We start from the raw sequence: 21,025 nt of genomic DNA, 5'->3' as shown, positions 1-21,025 counted from the left end.
CAAAGCCTGAAAAATAAAGCTAAAGCAGGAGTTAAATATCAACATTCATGAGGGGACACACACGCTCACACTCACACATGCACACAGAGACACACTGGTCTGTCTCCCCTGTGCCAGCTGTCGGTGTGGAATCCATACTGCAGAGGGAATGTGAGAGGAGTGTGAGAGGTGTGGGGGTGGGTTCAGAAAGAGGGGGACTCTGGTGGGGACAGACACACATTGGTGACTGTGTGTGGTTTGTGTGGCGAAACAAATGGGTTTGAATTTTCAGTTTTTTACAGATTTTAAAAATTTCACCTGTAAAACTGGAACACCATCATATGCTATGATATAAATGCTGGATCATTCTTCATTCCGCAGCAGCTTGAACTCACTCACAACTGTCTTGTCAACAGGCAGTATCATCATCTTCCTCTAGTTCTAATCATCAGGATGGGAAAATAATGATAATAATAAAAATCTGGCTTTGGAATCTGCAATATGCTAAAAACCACACAGATTCACTCCTACACTCCCTTGCACACTGAGTGAAAACGGTAATTTTACATACTGGGCTTTTAATTCAACGTACAGAAACATCCCAGCCTAGAGATTGACACATTCAGGTACTTCAGGTTCTTTCTTAAAGTAACAAAAAACATTGACCTAGTCTGTAAAACAAATTTAAACTCAACACAAAATGTCCCTGTCTCCGATTCGTTACACTCTCAGTTAAACAGCACAGGACATTAATCCCCTGCCAGTAACATGCAGCGCTGACGTCCAGCCTGAAAAGCTGGTGGACTAGTTAGCCGTGTTAATTATTCCCCACTACATGGCCCTCCATCACACCGCTCGGCTCAGAGCATTATCTGGGCTAATCCCTCTGTTGTCCCGGCACCATTATCACACCGGGACACAACGGGCCCATTCTTCCACGTGTAATTAACAAAGGCACACAGGGACTGCTTTTTGTGGATTTAAAGCCTGTGCTGTCGGGGGCGTTAGGCCAGCGGGATGAAGTGGTCGCAAATAGAGACGGGAGGAGACAGGAAAGCGAGGTTGGAGTGGAGGTTTGGGTGTTGGAGTTGCATTGTTACCGTGCCAGATTTCTGGTTTGAAATACGAGCACAGTGCAGCAGAGGGAGAGAACAAGTCATAAAATGCTGTTTTTTCTGTTAACCCCCCTGTTGTTGGGACACACACACACACACACACACACACACACACACACACACACACACACACACACACACACACACTCTGGCGTGTTTGCAGGATGACGAGAGAGAGCGAGAGACAAAAGGGAACAAGAGGTGAAGAAAGCGTAAGAGACGAGAAAGACGGAGAGAGATTAGCCCACACTGACATGCACAAGTGACATGATGAATGATTAATTTCAGAAGGTGTTCTGAGGTGTGTGTGTGTGTGTGTGTGTGTGTGTGTGTGTGTGTGTGTGTGTGTGTGTGTGTGTGTGTGTGTGTGTGTGTGTGTGTGTGTGTGTGTGTGTGTGTGTGTGTGTGTGTGTGTGTGTGTGTGTGTGTGTGTGTGTGTGTGTGTGTGGTGGAGTGTCCATTATCAATCAACGCTTCCCAGGCTCTGTTCCTGGCTCACCCTCTGCGTCATGGCAGATATGTGCTGAGACACACACACACACACACACACACACACACACTAGACTTAGATGGGACAGTTACCCAAGTTTAACAAATGGACTAAGTCACGGCCGACCATTGGTGTGGAATGTGGGAGGGCGTGTGTATGTGTGTGTGTTTGTGGTACGTGCATGCTTTGAATGTCTGACTCTCCACCCGATGAATCAGAAAACACACAGGAGGAGGAGGAGGAGGAGGAAGAAAAATAAAAAGAATAAAAATGTGATACTGTATAACAGAAACATTTGAGTTCATAAATACACAGAAACAAACAACCACAACAACGTTTCTGTGACTTGTTCAACGAATAATCAAACTGTTTCAATCCTTGGAAATCAATCAGTCACTCCAGCAATAACACAGACTTGATTCGGTTTTGCCTGTAATCACAGTGAGGACAAATACATGTAAACCTTCCGTCTGTCTCCATCGTTCTATGTGTTATGTCAATATGAAAGGCCCCTTCAGAGCAATATTCACCTCTTTATTGCTAAAGTGGACAGCGGCAGGTGGTGTGTATGTGTGTGTGTGTTGGAGGGTGTGTGTATTTATCAGTGTTGTTAATGAGTAACAGTGTCTGCCTCCAGAATGCTGATAAAAGTCAGGTCGAGGACGCTGGTTTGCTTCACACACACGGTGACACACAAACAGTGACACACACAGGCGCGCACACACACCCTCAGGACTGCCAACGGTATCTTATCCAATGCCAGCTATGTCTTGCTTTATCTGTAAGGCACGAGGCTCTCTGTAGTGGGACACACCAATGAAAACACGTACACACAAGTTAGAGCTGTTGACTTCAGTCCTTTGTCCTTACACACACAGACACACACACACAAATGTACAGTGTGCCTCCCAGTGTTGTGCGCTGCTGTTGCTCGTAACCTGACAGTGACTGAAAAGTAAACAGACCCCGACCTTGAATTCCACCCGTATGCAAGCAACACCTGCCACCGCTGCAGTTTTGGGGAGGGAATTTGCAGCCTAACAAGTGTGAGGTCACTGGTGAAGGTTAGACAGGGTGAAACGTCTATTTCTCTCTCTCTCTCTCTCTGCGTTTAGAATTGATTTTTGTAGTTCTTCACATTTGATGTAATATCTATTAAAGTGTGAGGGTACACCTGACATATTGTGTTCCCAGAAGGAAGACACAATTCATAAATAACTGGATTTTGTACTGAGTAACACAAAAAACTTTATTATAACACTGGTACACAACCAAGGTTGTTGTAGTAAAAGTCTACATCCACGTTGGCATGTAAAAGTAAAGCGAGAGGCCCGGCTCTTGACCGTGTCTGCTTCTTGTCCGTCTCCATTCTTACTCTATCCTAAAATGTAACTCAGTCACTTGTCTCCACACACCAGGCCAAGCAGACAGTGTCTTACCCTTTACCTTACCCACCACACACACACACACACACACACACGCACACACACACAAACACAGAAATGGAGTACTACTTAGTGGCCTTTGACCTACTTTGAGACTTAGCTGCCCCCTTTTTTCTCAATCTTTCTCGCCTTTTCACTATCTTCTGTCTCATCCTTGATATTTGTCAAACGAATTAATGAATCCATCATCATGTAGAGACGAAGGCTTCAGAGAGTTCAGATGTTATGTGCGAGGTGAACCACACATGGATGTTTTGCAGGCACTCATCACAGGAAGCAGGTGCTGCGTTTTAACATGTCCTCTGTCAGATGACGGGAACTCAAATTTCCCCCTCGCTTCTCCGTCAATGAAAGTCAGAAGCAACGGTGGAGAAAAAAAATCATTTCATGTTTTCACGAGTGAACATCAGGTCGTGTTTCAGGTGATGATTACTATTTTGTAACGGACCGTTGAGGAAGTCTCCAGCTCTGCCAGTCAAATGGGCTTTTAATGTCATAGAATCACGCTATGCAAACATTGCAAGGTTGTGGAGGGAAAGTAGACTTTGTCACGGTTTAGATTCAAGGTGCTTATTAAATTGTCCTTTGCATGTTCAATCTGAAGCTTTCTGTTAATTAAATCCTCAAACATTAGCAGGTACTTATTTGTCCGGATTACTTTCCTTCTGTCATCTTACTTTCACTGCTCTCTTTATTCTAGTTCTCTCTTTTTACTGTCTTGCTCCTTGTTTTCCTGTGGCTTTGTTACCGCACACACAAACACGCGCGCACACACACACACACAGATGCACACTGTGCATGATGTGGTTTCTGTTAAGCCCCTCGTAAGCTTTGAAAGAATGTTCTCGGTGTTCTTGGTGGTTTGTAGAACTCCATGTCCTCCGTTTCCTCCACAGGTTTGCATGTTCTTGCGTCCGCCGTCTTTACCTTCTGACTTGAAGACCTTGTAGCTGTGTTGGATTGTGTACTTGCTGTTTTCACTGGTTGCCTTGACGTTTGACATCAATTTGACATTTGATTCGGACTAGAAAATGTCTGTAGTTTCATGTAGATCCTGAAGTCGAGCGGCACGGACATGTTAGACGAAGAGAAAATCAGTTTCTCAGAGGAGCCTGCGGGTGCGTCTCACCGATTTCACAGCTTGTGTTACGGCGTCTGTTTCATCTGTTTTACGGGTGAAGACATAATACCTAGAACAAATCTAACGGATTTATAAGATTAAATATATTTACGGCATCGCAATTCATTTTTTATCGGCATTTTTATGCAAAGCAACACCTAGTTTTTTGTAAGAACACCGAATTAGTTCATGCCTTGTTAACTCATAATGATTTGTAAGTGTAGTTATAAATCTAAAATAATCACGCTTTATGTTATGTTTACAGCTTAACATTATGAATTATTTCCTGAATGAATATAAATATTGAACAGCTTTTCTAAATGACTTTTTAACAGTTTCTGCTTATAGCTTGCAGTAATGAGTAGCTGGAGCTTTTAGTAGATTGTTGACAGCCGATGTAGACGTTTCCCCCTCAGCTATATAAAATGAGCCCATATCCAAGTGTCTGCATATTTTCATCATAATGTGTTCCTCTGTTGAACTAATTGTTTTCATAAATCTGTCTCGGGGCTGAGGTTCATTTAAGGAGGCCACGTCATTAAACATGATTCATAGCTTCCTCGCCACCTAAATTGAGCAAATGTATGGCTCTCGCTAAGCACGAACCCATCGAGAAAACAGCCTCCTTCTCACCTCAGCCACGCTTTTCAGAAAACATTGATATAAAGTTTAAACATCGCTAATGGCTTACTGAATGATGGATTTTTTTTCTTCCACAGCCTATTTTTCTAACCCGTTCAACTGCGATTCTTTATCCTGACTTAAACGTTTCTCTCCAAAGTAAGCAGACAGGTGCAGCGTGTAGAAGAAAGGGCAGGTGGAACAATATAACCACTTATTAGGCGAGCTGTGCTAAAAGGAAGAGAGACAAAGAGACGCAGAGGAGTGAAGTAAGGTAATGATAGAGAGAGAGGAAGAATCGGAGGAGAGAGAGAGAGAGAGAGACGTAGTCATCTGAAATATGAAATTGTTAATTTAGTTAAAATGTGAGAAAGCAATTGTTTATGTGTGTGTGTGCGCGTGTGTGTGTCTCAGAAAGACGAGGATGTGTATGTCTGTAAAGATCAGGTTGCAGTACGAACCACTCAACCACTCAGCAGAGTCTGCAAAGAGTTTCTCGCTGCTATGTACTTTTCTTTTGTATGTGTGTGTCATAAGCCCTTACTTTGTGTGTGAATGTGTGTGTGTGTTGTATTGTATCCTCCCCTGCCTCAGGCCCAGTGTTAACTGTCAGGACAGAGTAACAAGCAGCAGTTGACCTATTGATGGGGTGGAAGTGACTGTGACAGGACGAGAAAGTGTCTGTGTTTATTATCGTGTCCATTAGAGTGTGTGTGTGTGTGTGTGTGTGTGTGTGTGTGTGTGTGTGTCAGTTTAATGCGCTCCCATCAGTCTACTTGTTGCTTAAGGGCAAAGACAAGCAGCTAAGTGTGGCTGCAAAAATGAACTTGAGGACGAGAGAGTTTGACATTGTTCTGTATAACAGTTTATGCTGTAAAGTACGCAAGCAAGTATGTGAGCAGCATCGCAGGTAGAAAAAGTTAGTGTCAGCACAGGTTAAGGGTTGTGATTGGTCATAATCAGTGTCGATTGTGTGTGTGGACTTCATATGTGAAGAGAATTCAGGCATAAAACATAACAGGGTGGGACTGTGGAGATTTGGGTGATTTGATACACACACACTAATGTCTTTGAAAAAACATTACGTATGGGTAAACCCAGTGCCTGAAGTAACTGAAGAGCACAGGGGAGAGTGAGTTACGCAATCACACTCCGTTTGTGTAATACTTGTTTTTTTGAATCCAAACATCGTTCATATTTCAAGACAAAACTCCAAGACAACTGAGCTGAATGAGAGACAGAAATGGAGACGTACATTTTAATTTAATCCCTGATCAAATTACTGACGGACACATAGGTAAACACAAGCACACTTCCATACACACACACCTCTACCTATTGTAGTTCATCAATTCTGTGTCCCGCTGTTGAGTTTTCTCCATCAAAAGCATTCCTCAGCTCTCCCCTCTTGCTTCAGTCTCACTTCCATGCCAACAACAACTTCGTGTTGGACTCTGCAGACCAATCTGACAGTAAGACCAGTGGAACTTTAAGAGCATTAAAAGACTAAAATGAAACTTAAAGGGGAGTCCCAGCTGACGCATATTGGCAGAAGACATAGGACAACAGAATTACCCCGTATGTACAGTAGGTACAGTATTTTAGTCTCATTATTCTTTCCTTTAATTTCTTGGAAGGCTAGTTTGATCTGAATAATCGGCACTTTACTTCGGTCTCTGCTGGCAAGAAATGCTTCAATCTGCTCTGTGACGTCTGCTAATGTTAGTGTATGAACATATAATACCCTGAGAAGTATTATTAGTTGGCTGCAGCACGTAAAAACCAGATTATACTTTCCGTGCCGACGGAGCCGCTAGGGTAGACGTGACGTAAATCTCTACTGCTCCTCACGTCAGCGGCCATCCGCAGGAACTCCAAACACCTCCTTGTGACTGTACTGACCTGTCTGCACCGGGCTGCACTGAAAAGAAGAGTTAGAAAAGCTAAATGGAACAATCGACTCAAGACGAGACAAATGTATCTGAAACATGAATTTGTACAGGCAAAGAACAACTGAATGCCACATTCAAATCTTTTTCATACATCACAGGGGCAATGCAACTTGGGCAATCAGTGTATCGGGCCCCCAGGAACACAAAGGAAACACTGACAATGTTTAATCTTGTTGTATCCCCTTGCCATGTGCCCTAAGCTGCAACACCCCCACCATGTTTGCCAGCAAACTAGTGTAAACATAATGTAAATCAGTCATTCATTTTATAATGTGTGGTAATTACGATTTGTTAAAGGTTGCTATGGCAAAACACACACTGAAGTCAACTTCCTATTGAGTTGACGGTCATAAACATTTCAGACAGCTGAGCCAAAAGATGTGAACACAGCCTGAAGGGATCCTTTTGATATCGTTTTCATTCCAAGTGTGTGATGTGTGTAACGCGCTTGCTTATGCATACATCCAGATGTTGCAGCCTGCATGCAGAACTGTGTGTGTGTTCGCCTCCCATGCGCACGTACACTGCTGAATTTGAAGGAAAATTAAACTGTACACTTCAAATTGAGCCTTTTATGTACTAAGAATGATTTCCCGTTCCACCCAGCAGTTCACTGCAGAGGCTCTTCTCGTCGTCGGGGTCAAAAGGAGAGAGACATTTTTCATTCCCAGTTCCTGATTTGGGGTTGTTTGGGGAGTTCAGTTGTACACAGCAGAATGTCTGCTTTGTTTTAGTTGGCTGGTTACTCTCTCTCTCTTTCAGCTACCGTCCATGCGGAGGATATACGGCGTTGACTTGGAAGGCTCTGCCTCTGTGGGAGTAGTGTGTGTGTGTCTGACGTGGGCTGTGTTTTCCTGTCATTAGGCTGTAGATTACCAGACGTCCACGTTTAGCCTCTATAGACACTCGCTGCTGCCTGCCGTATAAGGGGAAAGATAAAGACAGGCACGCTGTGTGTGTGTGTGTGTGTGTGTGTGTGTGTGCGCGTGTGTGTGTGTGTGTTTAGAGGCAGGCAAACTATGTTCAAGGTGCTTTAGAATGTGTTGAGCCAATTGCAGGCCAGGGAACACCATCTGCCCCAAATGGACTAAACAGACAGAGTTTGAAAAGCTTGCAATTTTCCTCTCTTTTCCCTCACACACACACACACACATACAAACACACACAAACACACACATTGCATTACCATACAAACACGGGCAGACACAGAAAAACAGAGAAACAAGCACATAATCTGTGAAAATCGCCTGCTAGAAGTAGAGCACTTTTCTTATATAAACTAACAATCATTCAAAATAAACCGCATGTCACACACACGTACACACACACACACACACACACACACACTTAGACCCATTCCTGACAAAGAAGATATTTGCTCACTTCAGTTTCACCTCTCCAGAGACAGATTTACAAATACTTAAACTTTGGTCATGGAGCGTGGAGAGGGAGGAGGAGGAGGAGGACGAAGAGGAGGAGGTGAAGGAAAAGAGGGAGGGGTGGAGGCCGCAGCTCTGTGTTCCCTCATCAGGGATAGAGGGAGGAGAGGAGGAAGAGGAGGAGGGTGAGTGTAGGAGAGGTTAACTGTGGAAAGCTGAGGGGTTCAGTTAGAGGTCCAACTGCTGTGATCCTCTGGGGGAAGTGTGTGTGTGTGTGTGTGTGTGCTGATACGGAGTGAGGCCGTGTCTCTAACCAAAGGCAATAGCCCCAGTAAATCATTCACAATAGAAGAAGAGATACTGCAGTGAACGGAGAGGATGGTGTGAATGAGTGTGATGAAAGAAAGAGCGAAGAGAGGGAGCATGAGAGCGAAGGAGAAACGAGGCGAGGAAGAGCGACGGAGAGGAGAAGACAGAAGAGGGGCGAGGGAAAAGAGAGGTAGCAGGGGAGTAGCGAGAGGTTAGGAGAATGAGATTCCAATCTGTGAAAGGGAGGAGGAGGAGAGGTAGAGAGGAATAAATCATGAAATAGAGGGACATTAAGGGAATAAATGGAAGAAAGAGAAGACGAGGGCTAAGTCATGACACAGCTCTTGGAATGATGAAATGAGTGGGGAAAAGAGCGCAAGGGTGGAAGAGGAATAAAAACAGAGAGAGAGAGAGCTATACAGTGTATATATAGAAAAGGATTAAGTAGAGGAAAGGGCAGTGACAAATAAGAGTGAGAGGAAAGGGAGCTGATGAGAAAGCCATGCAGCCGAAACACACACACACGTGCTGGAATATGGATGGAGGGAGGAGAGAGGAGGAGAAAATGTCCCTGTGACTAATGTCTCTCTTCACACGTTCCACTGCCATCCATCCATCACTCCGTCCACGTCCTGCACCGCTGTACAAACAGCAGCCCGTCGCTGTGACAGCAGATACCCATGCGGCAGCTCTGACTGTAACTCCTCTCCTCTTCCTCACCTCCTCTCCTCACAGCGGAACATATGGCAAATAGCGTTTCCTGTCGTTTAAGATTCTACGTGGACTTTGGCTATTCGCTCTTTCTCTAACGTCACTACTAACATTCACACACAATCATTCATGTGTTATAAGAATAAGTGTGTGTTTCTCCTCTGTCACCACTCTGTTACCCTTCTATCAAGGGCAAATTAGAGGTCAGGCTGTGGTATTTCTCCCTGATAAGCAAATCTCAGACAAAAGGGCCAATAAATTAAACTCGCACTCAAATATTTACATTTAAGGCCGCGTTTACACTCGTTTCTAGTCTTTATCAGGCTGTATGTAATTGAGTAAGATAAGCCGGTATCAGCTACATTGTTAATGCGAACCACCTTTTGTCCTTCCTTTTGAAAATGTTTCTCAAGCTGCAGGACGTGACCCCAAAGTGGTTCCAGGGTTTGCTATCTGACGGATTTTGGCATTATTGCCCTTTCGTGGCCTGTCAGGAGTGTGTACTCTACATTCTTAAGTGTTTTAGTACTATTTGAGGGGCTTATTGTCTTAACCCAAGCCCAGATGTTGAGCACGCACAGAGCCGCTCCTCCGCCCGTCCACCTCTACGTCCCTGTTTGTCTTTCTTTGTACCTCTCTCCTGTCCGACCGTATTTCATTCCTTCTCTCGCAGACTCACTCCCTAAAATTCCATCCTCCCTCTTTCCCTTCATTTCTTCCATTCCTCCCCGTACCTCCTCCTCTCATCCCGATTATGTCTCTCGCCATCATTCTAACTTCCTCCCACCTTCCTAGTTCAATCAAGCTGTTTTCCACCCACTCTGTTTTCCCTAACGTGCAGTTTCACAGTAGAGTGGCTACTGAGCGGTCAAGGTCACGCCTGATTTTACGCTCTCACACACCCGACTCCTGGGTTGATATTAAACCCATTGTTAGCCTTTGTGTTTGAGCCCCTGTGGATGATATAGTTGTGTATGTTTAAGTCTTAATGTTTAAGCCAAGACTTTGTCATCCTATTAATGATTCGATGATAGAAGTGGTGAAAGTGAGAGGTCAGAACAAAGTGTTTCAGAACAAAGACTTCTTTAAACATAATTTCTCATTGTTAAAATGTAAAAATGTATATTTAATAGCTTCTTTAATCACATTTGAAGTATACTTGCGCAAAATAAACCTTGGTTATACATGAAAAATGAATATGGACCAATATATCATTATGCGTTTATCTGATCTGATCATTATCTATTTTCTTTACTCTCAAATATGAATAAATGTATCGGCCTAAAACATCCAATATCAGTCTGGCTCCAATGAAACTGTCTCATCCTGAATAGATTATACCTGAAATGGAGCCTTGTGTCTGAATAACAACACTGTGGTTTGTGGAATGATGAGATCCTTCTTAGGAAGGTATCACAGGAAGCAGGAAGGCCAACAGGGGTCAGGCTGACCTGTTAGGACAAAGATCTGTTTTTGTACGGCACTTCCCAGAGATCAACGGCGCATATTGGAATATTCTGCCCTGCCTGTCTGCTAGGGGATCTTTTTTTCCGGGGAAAAGGAACAGCACATGCATTTTAGATCCAATTAGGGATTAGACCTATATATCATTCAGAACGGTTCCAGTGACATCACCAGTGTTCTTGATACCAATATTAAGTGAAAAGTCATACGCTATAAAATGTTGTAAAATTTGAAAGATGAGATTTTGTCTTGTTTTGCTGGATGTGTGAGATTTGTAATGACACATGAAGTATTAACACATACAGTCAGTGCCGTAGAGGGGGCAGAATTTGATTTCCTGCCCTGTTACTGTGTGTCAATACAATGTCCGTATGGAAAAACGTATGTGTGTTTCCATTAAAGTGCTGCAGGATTGTTTCAGTAGTCTTACCTAGTCCCTCTTCTTTCTACCCTCAAAGGTCCACCCAGGGTCTCAGAGCGGGTGGCCCACCGTCAGAGCATTCGCCTGGGCCGTACCATGAAGCTGCCCTGTCCCGTGGAGGGAGACCCCCCGCCCCTCATCATGTGGACCAAAGATGGACGCAACATCCACAGCGGCTGGACACGCTTCAGAGTGTTGCAGCACGCACTGCGTATTAAAGAGGTGGAGACGGAAGACGCCGGGACCTACATCTGCAAAGCTACCAACGGCTTCGGCAGCGTGAACATCAACTACACGCTCATTGTCATAGGTAAGTGTTTTAAATGATAAACATTAACAAAATACAAAACAATTTTGTACTGACAGTCAACAATGACATGGACCACTGAACAAAATATGCTTAAGTTGAATTTTTCCTTCCTTTCGTCTATTGGCTCGGCTGTCTTGAGTCTCAGTCATATAACTCTTCAGACAATGAAGCTCTGCATTCCTCCATGTCTGTGTACGCGTGCACATGTTTGTGCATGTGCGTATCTCCACACTTGCAACTATTGTTACACCAGTATGATTATGAATGGAACATTTGTTGAAGGTGATGCCTGCGTTTTTGCTCTAGTTCTATTTGTGTAGGGTATTATGTTAGGGTACTATGGAATGTCTGCGTGTCTGAGTGTGTGTGTGTGTGTGTGTGTTTGTGTGTATGTATTGTATGGTTATGTGTTCTCCTGTCACTGTAGCATACATTCTATCTGCAGTGGTTTCAGGGCATTCTAGTGTACCCAGACAACCTAACTGCTCTCAAATTCAGGTGTGTGTGTCTCTCTCTCTCATTTTAAGCCGCCTCACTTAACTCTCATCCATGTAAACAAAATACCAGAGGAGATGACATTGTGTCAGTGCACAAGTGTGTGTGAGTCTGTGCGTGTGCGCGTTATTGCATGTGTTTGTGAATGCGCCACTTTGTATGTATTTCTGTTTGCATGCTTGTGTGTGTGTGTGTGTGTGTGTGTGTGTGTCAGGTTTCAGTCAGTGGAGTGGATGCCAATAGTGAGATTAAGGCCGTACAGCGTTCCAGAGAGTCTGACTAAACTGTCTCCCTCTGCCCAGCGTCGGTGCTTCAAAGGCATCAGTCAAACGCTGGAATACCGATATTCCGAGCCAATATGTGCTGCAATTTCAAAAGCACTTGAAATGTTTACTTTGAGGCGAGCTTAGATTTTAATTAAAATTCATTTGCACCTCGAAAGTTGTTTTTTTTACGTTTTGAGCCAACATAAAAAATCTTCAAGCACATGCCAACCATGTGCTGTGGAGGGCAGAGAGGCTGCAGGTTTCCCATCCACGCAAAAACAACACAACGGCCCATTTGAATGATCAGTGCAAGGAGGAGGAGCTAATCATTGAATTCTGCTGGCAAAGAAGGGTTTGGTTGATTAAAGAACTTAAGCCCTTTCAAGCATTCACGGAACTGATTTAACAGTCATGTCATAAAGCAGCGGTTCTCAAGCCTGCTTCCCAACTACAACTGCGCCGCATATTCTCCGTCTCTACCTGCTCCTCCCACATCTGATCAGCTAAGTCAGGTGTGTTATCCAACCAAAATATAGGAGGAAACTTGTATCAATCAATCGATCCGAGTCAGGGGTGGGCAGAGGGAGGAGAGATGGAACATGTGCAGTGTTTTGGTGCTGAGGGAGCAGGATTGAGATGCAGTTAAAGTAAGAGGAATTACAATAAAAATGTTTGTTGCAATTTGATTTAACTGACATATTGGCAGTTGTGAGGCTTGTAGTTTTACTCTACAGTTATTAGTATCGGTATGTGAACCAAATGTATATCGGTCTCGACCTGAACTTCAAAGGCAGGTTGGCATACAGAGAGCAAAAGTGGGGGGGGGGGGGCAACAGCTGCCTCTGAGGTCATCCAGGCAGACAGCTGCTCCCTCCCTCCCTCCCTCCCCCTTACTCTCCCCATTCACTGTCCCTCTCTCACACACATTCAAACCAACATTGGATAAGAAAGGTAGACAGTGTCATTGTTAAGATGTTCAATATAGTGAGATCCTTCACTAACGAACACCAATCCTTCATCATCACCATTAGCTTCTGCGATGTGTTTGTGATCGTGTAGAGATGTAAAATAAGAACTATTGTTTGGCTCATAGATTTCTCCAGGTGCGATTATCTTACGATTGATCTACACATTCATGGTGGCACTTTGAGCATCACAAAGGGCATTTCTTCACTTTTCCTTCAAGTTGATACATTATCAGGTTAAGGGATATGGTCAGGCGGTGGGCTCATGTAGCCTGCATTTACAAAAAATACAGCCAGATTCATCCAAAATGGAAAATAAGACATTTTGGTGTAAAATGCGGGTTGGAAATTTCCGTCCAGACGCCCCTTCACTTTAAATCTCTGAAATCCCTGAACTTAAGATGTTGCTGGCACTACTGCACTGCACTACTTACCAGTGGTCATATGTGCCGTTATTGCTTAATGCTGATGAGTGGTTGTTAGGGCGGTTGCTAGGTGCTTTGGGCACTGGCTTGGGTGGTTGCTATGGTATTCTGGACAGTTGCTATGGTGCATGGTGTGGTTGCGATAGTGTTTTGAGCTGTTGCTTTGGATTGTGATGTCACATGACATCAATGACAACACTTCTCAAGAACTGATGGCAATGTGATGATGTCATGGAAAGTTCTACTTATAACTACAGGCCCAGTCTGATTGCTCATTTCAGATTCAACATAAGTGGATGTATTTAGCAGAAATACAATAGCTCTGATGAGCCACGCAAGGACCTACAGTATACCTGGTGGATGTCATCTTCCAGACCCAGGTGCCTGACAAACCAGAGTAAACCCGTGTGCAAGAAGAAGACTCAAAACAAAGGTGGCACCTTCAACTGGCAGCTGGCAGAGGAGTTGGAAAGCTTTGCCCTCCGAGCAGCCAAAAGATGACGATGATGATGATGACGACACGGGGGAAAATGACTGCTGGCCAGAAGAGGAACGTTCGCTTGTATTGCATGTCTTTACAGTCAAACATGCAGGGGACTGCCACAACAAAGCCATGGAGGCCAGGATGAACCCTGACCCTTATTTCACTACAAATCGCTCTCTACGAATGATCCTTAAGTGAATAACCAGATACAATCATTGTAGCTCTTTAGCAAACATTTTTGAATAGCAATTACAAAGCACAATAAGAACAGATAGTCTGAAGCAATGATGGCCATTACACATAAGAGCACAGATTTCTACGTGATGCACTTGAGTAAAACCTATACCGCTACTTATACCATGCAAATTGTCATCTGGAAAATTGTCAAAAGGTAACGAGTTGTAAAAAAGTAAAGTTCCCACACAAGCACAGGGGGCTCCACCATTTCATATGGAAATCACATAAATTGTTCTTTGCACTTCACCGGGTAAACCTTCAAAGATGACCCCTCTTTGCAATCCAAGCCAGAAATCACGCAGCAGAATCTCCTTGGAGAGCCACTTAGCGCGGAAAGCTGTGCCGCTGGTGTCAGACAAGCATCGCTCTCTTGTGTTTTCATAGCTGGAGCAATCTGCATGCGCAATGATGTCCAGAACACGGGGTGAATGGACGAACACCTGGGCGCAGTTGTCTCCTCAGGTCCTCGGTTCAGAACGATCATCAGCTCACGCAAAATGAAGATGCTGCGTTTTTTCATTACCTGCGCGCTGGCGTTGTGCTTCTCCAGTCGCTCCTCACTCAGCCTCCCTCTGTTCCTGTTTGCTTTCATCTCCTCTCCTGTGTGGTCCCGAGGTAATTATCCTATGACCGCTTCATTTCACAGTAATGAGCCCACACCTGTGTCTTATTGTCCTTCCTTCTCCATTTCTAACCAAAGTATCTTTTAACACCTTTTTCCTATTAGCACTCAATCTCCCCTCATTCCTCCTTCCTCAGTCAGCCGGCTCGTTTTTCCCCGACCACATTTTTAATTTGTATCAATATTTTCACAGTTTCCCTTTTTCCCGGCATAATAGCCTTTGATTGCCCTAAAGCATCCACTGTACCGCTGCCCAGTCGTCAAAGTGAGCGAGAGGCGTTTTGTGAAGGCAGTCTTTTGTTGGCGGGGCAAATTAAAAGATTTGTTGGAGTGTGTGTGCTCTTTCATAGTTTATAGGTAGGTGTAATTGCTGCATGCATGGATGCTTGTTTATCCACTGGTTTGTGTTTACGTAATGTGTATGTGTGTGTGTGTGTGTGTGTGTGTGTATGCGTCGGTGTGTAGATTTATGGGACCACCAGTATAGTGAAAACTGAGAAACATATTATTTCTGCTCTATAAACCTCAACGTCCTTCAAGAGCTGAACGCCAGGCGAGCTTTCGTGTCTTACTCCCACTCTCCTTCCTCCTCCTCCTCCTCCTCGTTCTCTCACGTCTCACTCACTTACGTCCCTCATTCTCTCCTCCTCGCTCACTTATTCTCCTCTCGGTCCTCTCTTTTTCTTATTTGCTTGTTTCACTTTGTGGAATTGTTTCCCTCCTCCGAAAAAGTGAATGACAGAACATTTAGAGTTAAAACAGATGTGATGACAATGGGAGCGTGTCTGGAGGTCATGCATAAAGAAGGAAGGAAGGAAGCGGTTTGGAATTGCGCGCACGCTTGTGTGTGTGTGTGTGTTCATGGTTGTGCGAGCGTCAATGTGTGTGTATTGGTGCGTGCACACACTCTAAGCATGCTTATTTCCGGATGTGCATTTGTCGTGAACGTGCACATGCAGTATTTTCCCTGTGTGTGTGTACACGCACACCCATGTATAAATGACTGGTGTGATGATTTGTGGTGATTTAGGAGCTCAGCCATAACAGCTGACATCTGGTCATAATTGCTGAACAGACAGGAAAAAGAAGCAGAAAAAGATATCAAGTCTAGACTTACTGTATGTTTCAATAAACGCGCCTTTACATGATTTATGTTCGTCAGACTCATTGAAGTGTTGAGATGTGTGATGAATGTTGAAGTAAGACAGATGCGGGATGGAGATGAAACATGGCAAATGTAAAGTAATGTAAAACAGGAGTCAAGGGAGTACAAATAAGACTATTAGTCCACTAAGAGTTAAACTCAATAATGAATCAGTAACTTATCACTTACAGTAATTCTGACATCATAAGTCACAGTGGAAGCGTGTTTAAATTGTTATTTTTATGTATCCTTGTTTTACAACTCACACCTACAGTAGATTTCTGTGTGCCACAAGTGCACACACACACACACACACACACACACACACACACACACACACACACACACACACACACACACACACACACACACACACACACACACACACACACACACACAAGCTCCATCCATGCTTATTCTTTCTGCATTAAACTGTGATGTGTGTGTGAGAGCGACTGCAGCTGTCGTTCAGCCTGAAACTAAGACAACAGATTATGTTGCAGACCAATATCTCTCTGTCCCTCTGTTCCTCATTCCTCCCAATCCTGTGTGTGCACATGTATGTATGTGTGTGTGTGCGTGTGCGCGTCTGTCTGCTTCTCGAATGTCAGCGTTTTTTAATTGAGATATTTGGTGCCTCGTCTGTGTGGAAGGGAGAGGATGTAGAGGTGGCCAAGGTTTGCAGCCTAATTAGTATGAGTCATAACTTGTGTGTGTGTGTGATTGTGGAGTCACTTAACACTATCAAATAACAAGTGTGCCCCATGCACTCGCACACACATTCTCATGCGCCTCCTTACATGCAAACACACCAGCCCAGCTGTGCCTGTCTTGCAGTGGTGTGTGTGTGTGTGTGTGTGTGTGTGTGTGTGTGTGTGTGTGTGTGTGTGTGTGTGTGTGTGTGTGTGTGTGTGTGTGTGTGTGTGTGTGTGTGTGTGTGTGTGTGTGTGTGTGTGTGTGTGTGTGTGTGTGTGTGTGTGTGTGTGTGTGTGTGTGTGTGTGTGTGTGTGTGTTGTATTTCTACAGGCAGATTCCTGTGCTCAGGTTACACATAGTGTTTTGGCTCTAATGGCAGAAAAATGCATGCAGAGAAGGCAGCGTTGCAGCTCACTGGCTTGGAGGAAACGCTCAGTTCACGACCATCAGGGCTCAGCTGAGGGTTTGAGGCCTCACTGGGGAGTTTTGGGGGGTCTCAACATGATTTACAGAACAAAAATAAAAAGATATTGTTTTAAAATGGTGCCCAGAAATAGTCGAGTCTCCCTCCTTCCCAACCACAGTATTCCCTTTACTTGCCCAGGATCAAATCTCATCAGTTTTCTCTACCCATGTTTCCTCCCTCACTCCTTTGCTAATGTCGGATTGAAAAAAGTAAACGCAAGTTTGAAGTTCTACAAAGTTCTTAAAGTTGTGAGTTCCAGCCCTGACAGTTGTATTTTTACATTTACAAAGGCTTCTGTATGTAGCTCCCACTAGGAGGAGGGCTCTGTGTAAAGAATGACATAAATGTTACTGCGCGTTGCCTCCGGTTTACATCTGTCAACAATTTGGAAACTTGGAAGGTTTTTCATAGGAAACTTCACATTATTGTTATTTATTCTTGTAGGAACAAAGCGGTGACATTTCTGCCGATCTGCTCTGTTTCTGTGCAACTACGTCTACAAAGAGTCTGACGTCCCGCCTCTGGCCTGTTGGAACAACTGAGCAATGTTAGACAGATTGTGTATTATGATTTGGAATGATGTGTTTTTGTTTCGGGGTTTATTTTGAAACAATTGCTACATTATACTTTATTAATAAGCAAATAAAGAATACAAAAAAGCATGTTGAACCACTTCTACTCTTCCTGCTAAGGCACCACTGTGCACACTGAATGAAAAAAACTGTGTCTTTAACGCCCCCTCCAGAAGAGTTCTGTTCTGATTGGCCAGCTCTGATATGAGGCTCTCAAAGGACTTTTATGACCTTCATTACCCAAAAGTTAATACATTTTCAGGGTAAAGATTGTTGTTTCGATTATGATGGAGAAATAAATACATTTCAGTGTTGAATGCAGGTAAAGACGTCCAATATCACATGAGAAAGGTGATGACAAATAACAAAACCGTGCAAATCTCCCTTTTGAAGGCCATAATAACAGCATTGTCCCTTAAATCAAATGTAGGAGAGTGCGAGTGGAAGTGATTGCTCCGTCCTTTCATTCTGTGTGGGTCTGCAGATGTGTTTGGTTCACTTTGGTCTTGCGGAGTAAAAAAACATGCCCTTACAGCGAGGTAGACAAAGCTGCGCCTCCGGAAATCAGGGTGGCACTAAAGAGAACAGAGATGTAAACATGCTGGTCAGGGTGTGTGTGTATGTGTGTTTGTGTTATGAGGGTGGGAGAGTTGTAGGGTCGTGTTTCAAAAGCTGTTTTGCCGTCTGGTTGTCGTCATTGTTGTCATCCGAGGAGGGACAAACACACATTTGTAGGCATATTAAGTCCAGAGAGGAATACTGTATATGTCAGTTTCCACACATCACACACAGATGCGGACAACAACATACAGATGCACACGCAGAGATAGACTCTTCCACACACACACACACTCACACACTCCTCAGGGGCCCCGGCCCCCATTTCACGGCTGTCTGTCCCACATCCTCTCGTTCTGCCTCGTTGCACCACCGGCAACGAGACAGACAGAGATGGACAGGACGGAAACAGAGAGCAGAAGAAGAAAAACAATAAAGCTCCCGTTTGTTCCTGGCTTTAGTCTGAAGATGAGTGCCGGGATCAAAAAAATAATAATAATAATAATAAGAGAAGTGGTGGAAATCCCTGCCCCAACAAGTCGAGGTGTTCAGCTGAAATTCAAAACACCGTCGGGATGAAGGTCTCTCCCTCGCTCTCTTTCTCTCTGAGGTTCTCACTCCCCTTTTCTAAGCCCAGACTCCATTCTTCCCCTCTCTCCTTCCTCTCAAAAACTCAACTTCACCTCCACTCCCCCCTCCTCCCCCCCCATTCCCCTGTCCTTTGGCTATATTCTTCTTGTTCAGCCAGTCGATAGGAGACGTCTTTCTCCTGAGCTCAGTGTCTTTCAGCTCCTCATTCTCTGCCCTCCTGTTTGCCTTCATGCTCCATTTACATCCATGCATGCGTGTGTGTGCGCGCCCGTGCGTCCGTGCATGAGTGAGTAAGTGAGTATGGGGATACGTCCAGTGATTGTACGCCAAGTCAAGCTCTCATAGACCCCTAATGGGTCTTAAATACTCTGGGCTAGTTTTGACGATAATTCTCCATTGTAGATGCCATCTGTCAGTCAGCGGGCCATTTCCACGAGGCCGTGACTCATTAGGCGAAGGAGAAATCCACCCCAAAATAGAAGTGACTCACATATTTACATCGACTTTCAAGAGTTTAATTGGATTTGTCCCCACTGGAGCTTGAAATTTCACTTTTGACAGGATGAATCCGATCCCGTTACTCATACCGCCCGCCTCTCTTCTCACTCTCGTTCCACAGTTATGCCATGTAGGATTTTCGGGAACTCTTCACTTCATGCGGTTGATCAGTCCAAAGTAGACATGAGGGGTCCCGTCAACTCTTCTCCACATTCTTCTCACTCCCAACTTCACGCTGCTCATCATTCTCTTTACTCCCTGTATTCTTTGCAAATTCAGTTTTAGGGTGGAATCTTCCTTTAATTTCCTCCGACAGCTGTTCAAAAAGTCCAAGTGAGACGTGTTTTCACTCTGGGTTTCCACGGCAACTCTTCCATAGCTAATGCGAGGTGTAACCTTAGTTTTTCTGTGTGTGTTTTGGCTTAGCACGCATCCATTTAGAATAAAATATAATAAGTATATTTTCAGTATTAACTACAGATGTTGGCAGGATTGCATCGTCTTCCTTTACACGCTGGCTGCACTGCCGCTGCTGCAGTGTTACACTAACTGCAGAGGGAATTCATTAGAAAAGCACATTGATTTGTTCAGTTGATGAAATGCGTAGCCTCCACAGTGTACTGTTTCACACACTGTGCCTTTTATGAAGGAAATGTTGTTTTAATACTCACTTCCGACTGGTACTGCACTCCAATAACGTCCTTAAACACAAAGCGCTGTGCAAACAAAGCGGTATAGCAGTTTAAAACTAAATATCTGCACTGGTGCTCATATCCTGAATATTAGCTTAATGTGTAATGGGGCATGTGAGCGAGTTGAGCCACTCTCTCACATGCTCTAATGAGTAAGACTGTGACTGAGAGCGTTTGAAGATGTTTCATGTTCAACAGTGACTGAAATAGTATCCCGGTACATTACTTGTATAAATGTGAAAACACTCTATCACACTGTATTTGTCCTTAGCTGTAGTGGAGAGATGTAGTGGTGTAGAGGTATGAGTTGGAAAAATCAGCGAGAAAGGGAAGGAGGGAGGAGTCAATATACTGACTGAACCAGGCACTTGATTATTTATTCATCTAGTCTGTGCGTCAGACACCAGATGCACAAGTGGCACAAATAGTAGGTGGACTATAGTCACACTGCATCAAATGGGGGAAACTAATCAAGGTCAGCTTTGTAATGAAGCCAAAGCAGAATTATTTTGATGTGATGAGACTAAATACAATGGTCTCATATTCAAGCCTCCATATGTTTTTCAAATATTACTCAGGGACATCGGGGTTTGGTTTTTAGGAAACACAGAAGTTGTCTTATAACATTCGTCCCATGTGAATCGACTTAATCGGGGTCGAATTCTCTTGTTGACAGACAACAGAAGTTGTTGACATCAGTTTTTACTTCGAACCAACAATCCATTAATCCAATGTGAGTAGCTCAGGGACCGAACTCACAGAAAGGCATCTGAGGCAGCGACAAATCCCTTCAAGGAGACACTCGCCGCACTTGGAGTGGGCGCTCATGGGAGATGCGTCGCGCACCCGCACAGCCCCACCCCACCCCACCCACAACTGAAAGGGGAACAAGGTACTTCACGGTCCTCCACCGTCTCGCTCCGAGTCTTAGGGTGCATCAGCGGCTCTGTATTCTCACGACAGAGGGGTGAACCTCTACAAAACTTCACCAACACGCA

The 21,025-nt window shown here is 44.2% G+C and overlaps 1 protein-coding gene across 2 annotated transcripts in view; it reads left to right on the top strand.

Annotated features, from left to right (window-relative positions):
* The window catches only part of fgfrl1a (fibroblast growth factor receptor like 1a), a 59,367-nt gene that overhangs the window by 10,346 nt on the left and 27,996 nt on the right, over positions 1-21,025 (top strand). For both annotated transcript variants that reach the window (XM_076149008.1, XM_076149007.1), the window contains exon 3: positions 11,044-11,316. In XM_076149008.1, coding sequence (XP_076005123.1) covers positions 11,044-11,316 — 273 coding nt within the window. The remainder of the gene's footprint in view (positions 1-11,043; positions 11,317-21,025) is intronic.

The sequence above is a fragment of the Genypterus blacodes genome, unplaced genomic scaffold, assembly GCF_046128005.1.
Source record: "Genypterus blacodes isolate CSIRO-AG114 ecotype Tasmania unplaced genomic scaffold, CSIRO-AGI_Gbla_v1 ptg000044l_1, whole genome shotgun sequence".
Classification (NCBI taxonomy): domain Eukaryota; kingdom Metazoa; phylum Chordata; class Actinopteri; order Ophidiiformes; family Ophidiidae; genus Genypterus; species Genypterus blacodes.
Note: the sequence above shows the minus strand (reverse complement) of the source record. Positions and strands in the feature narration are given on the sequence as shown.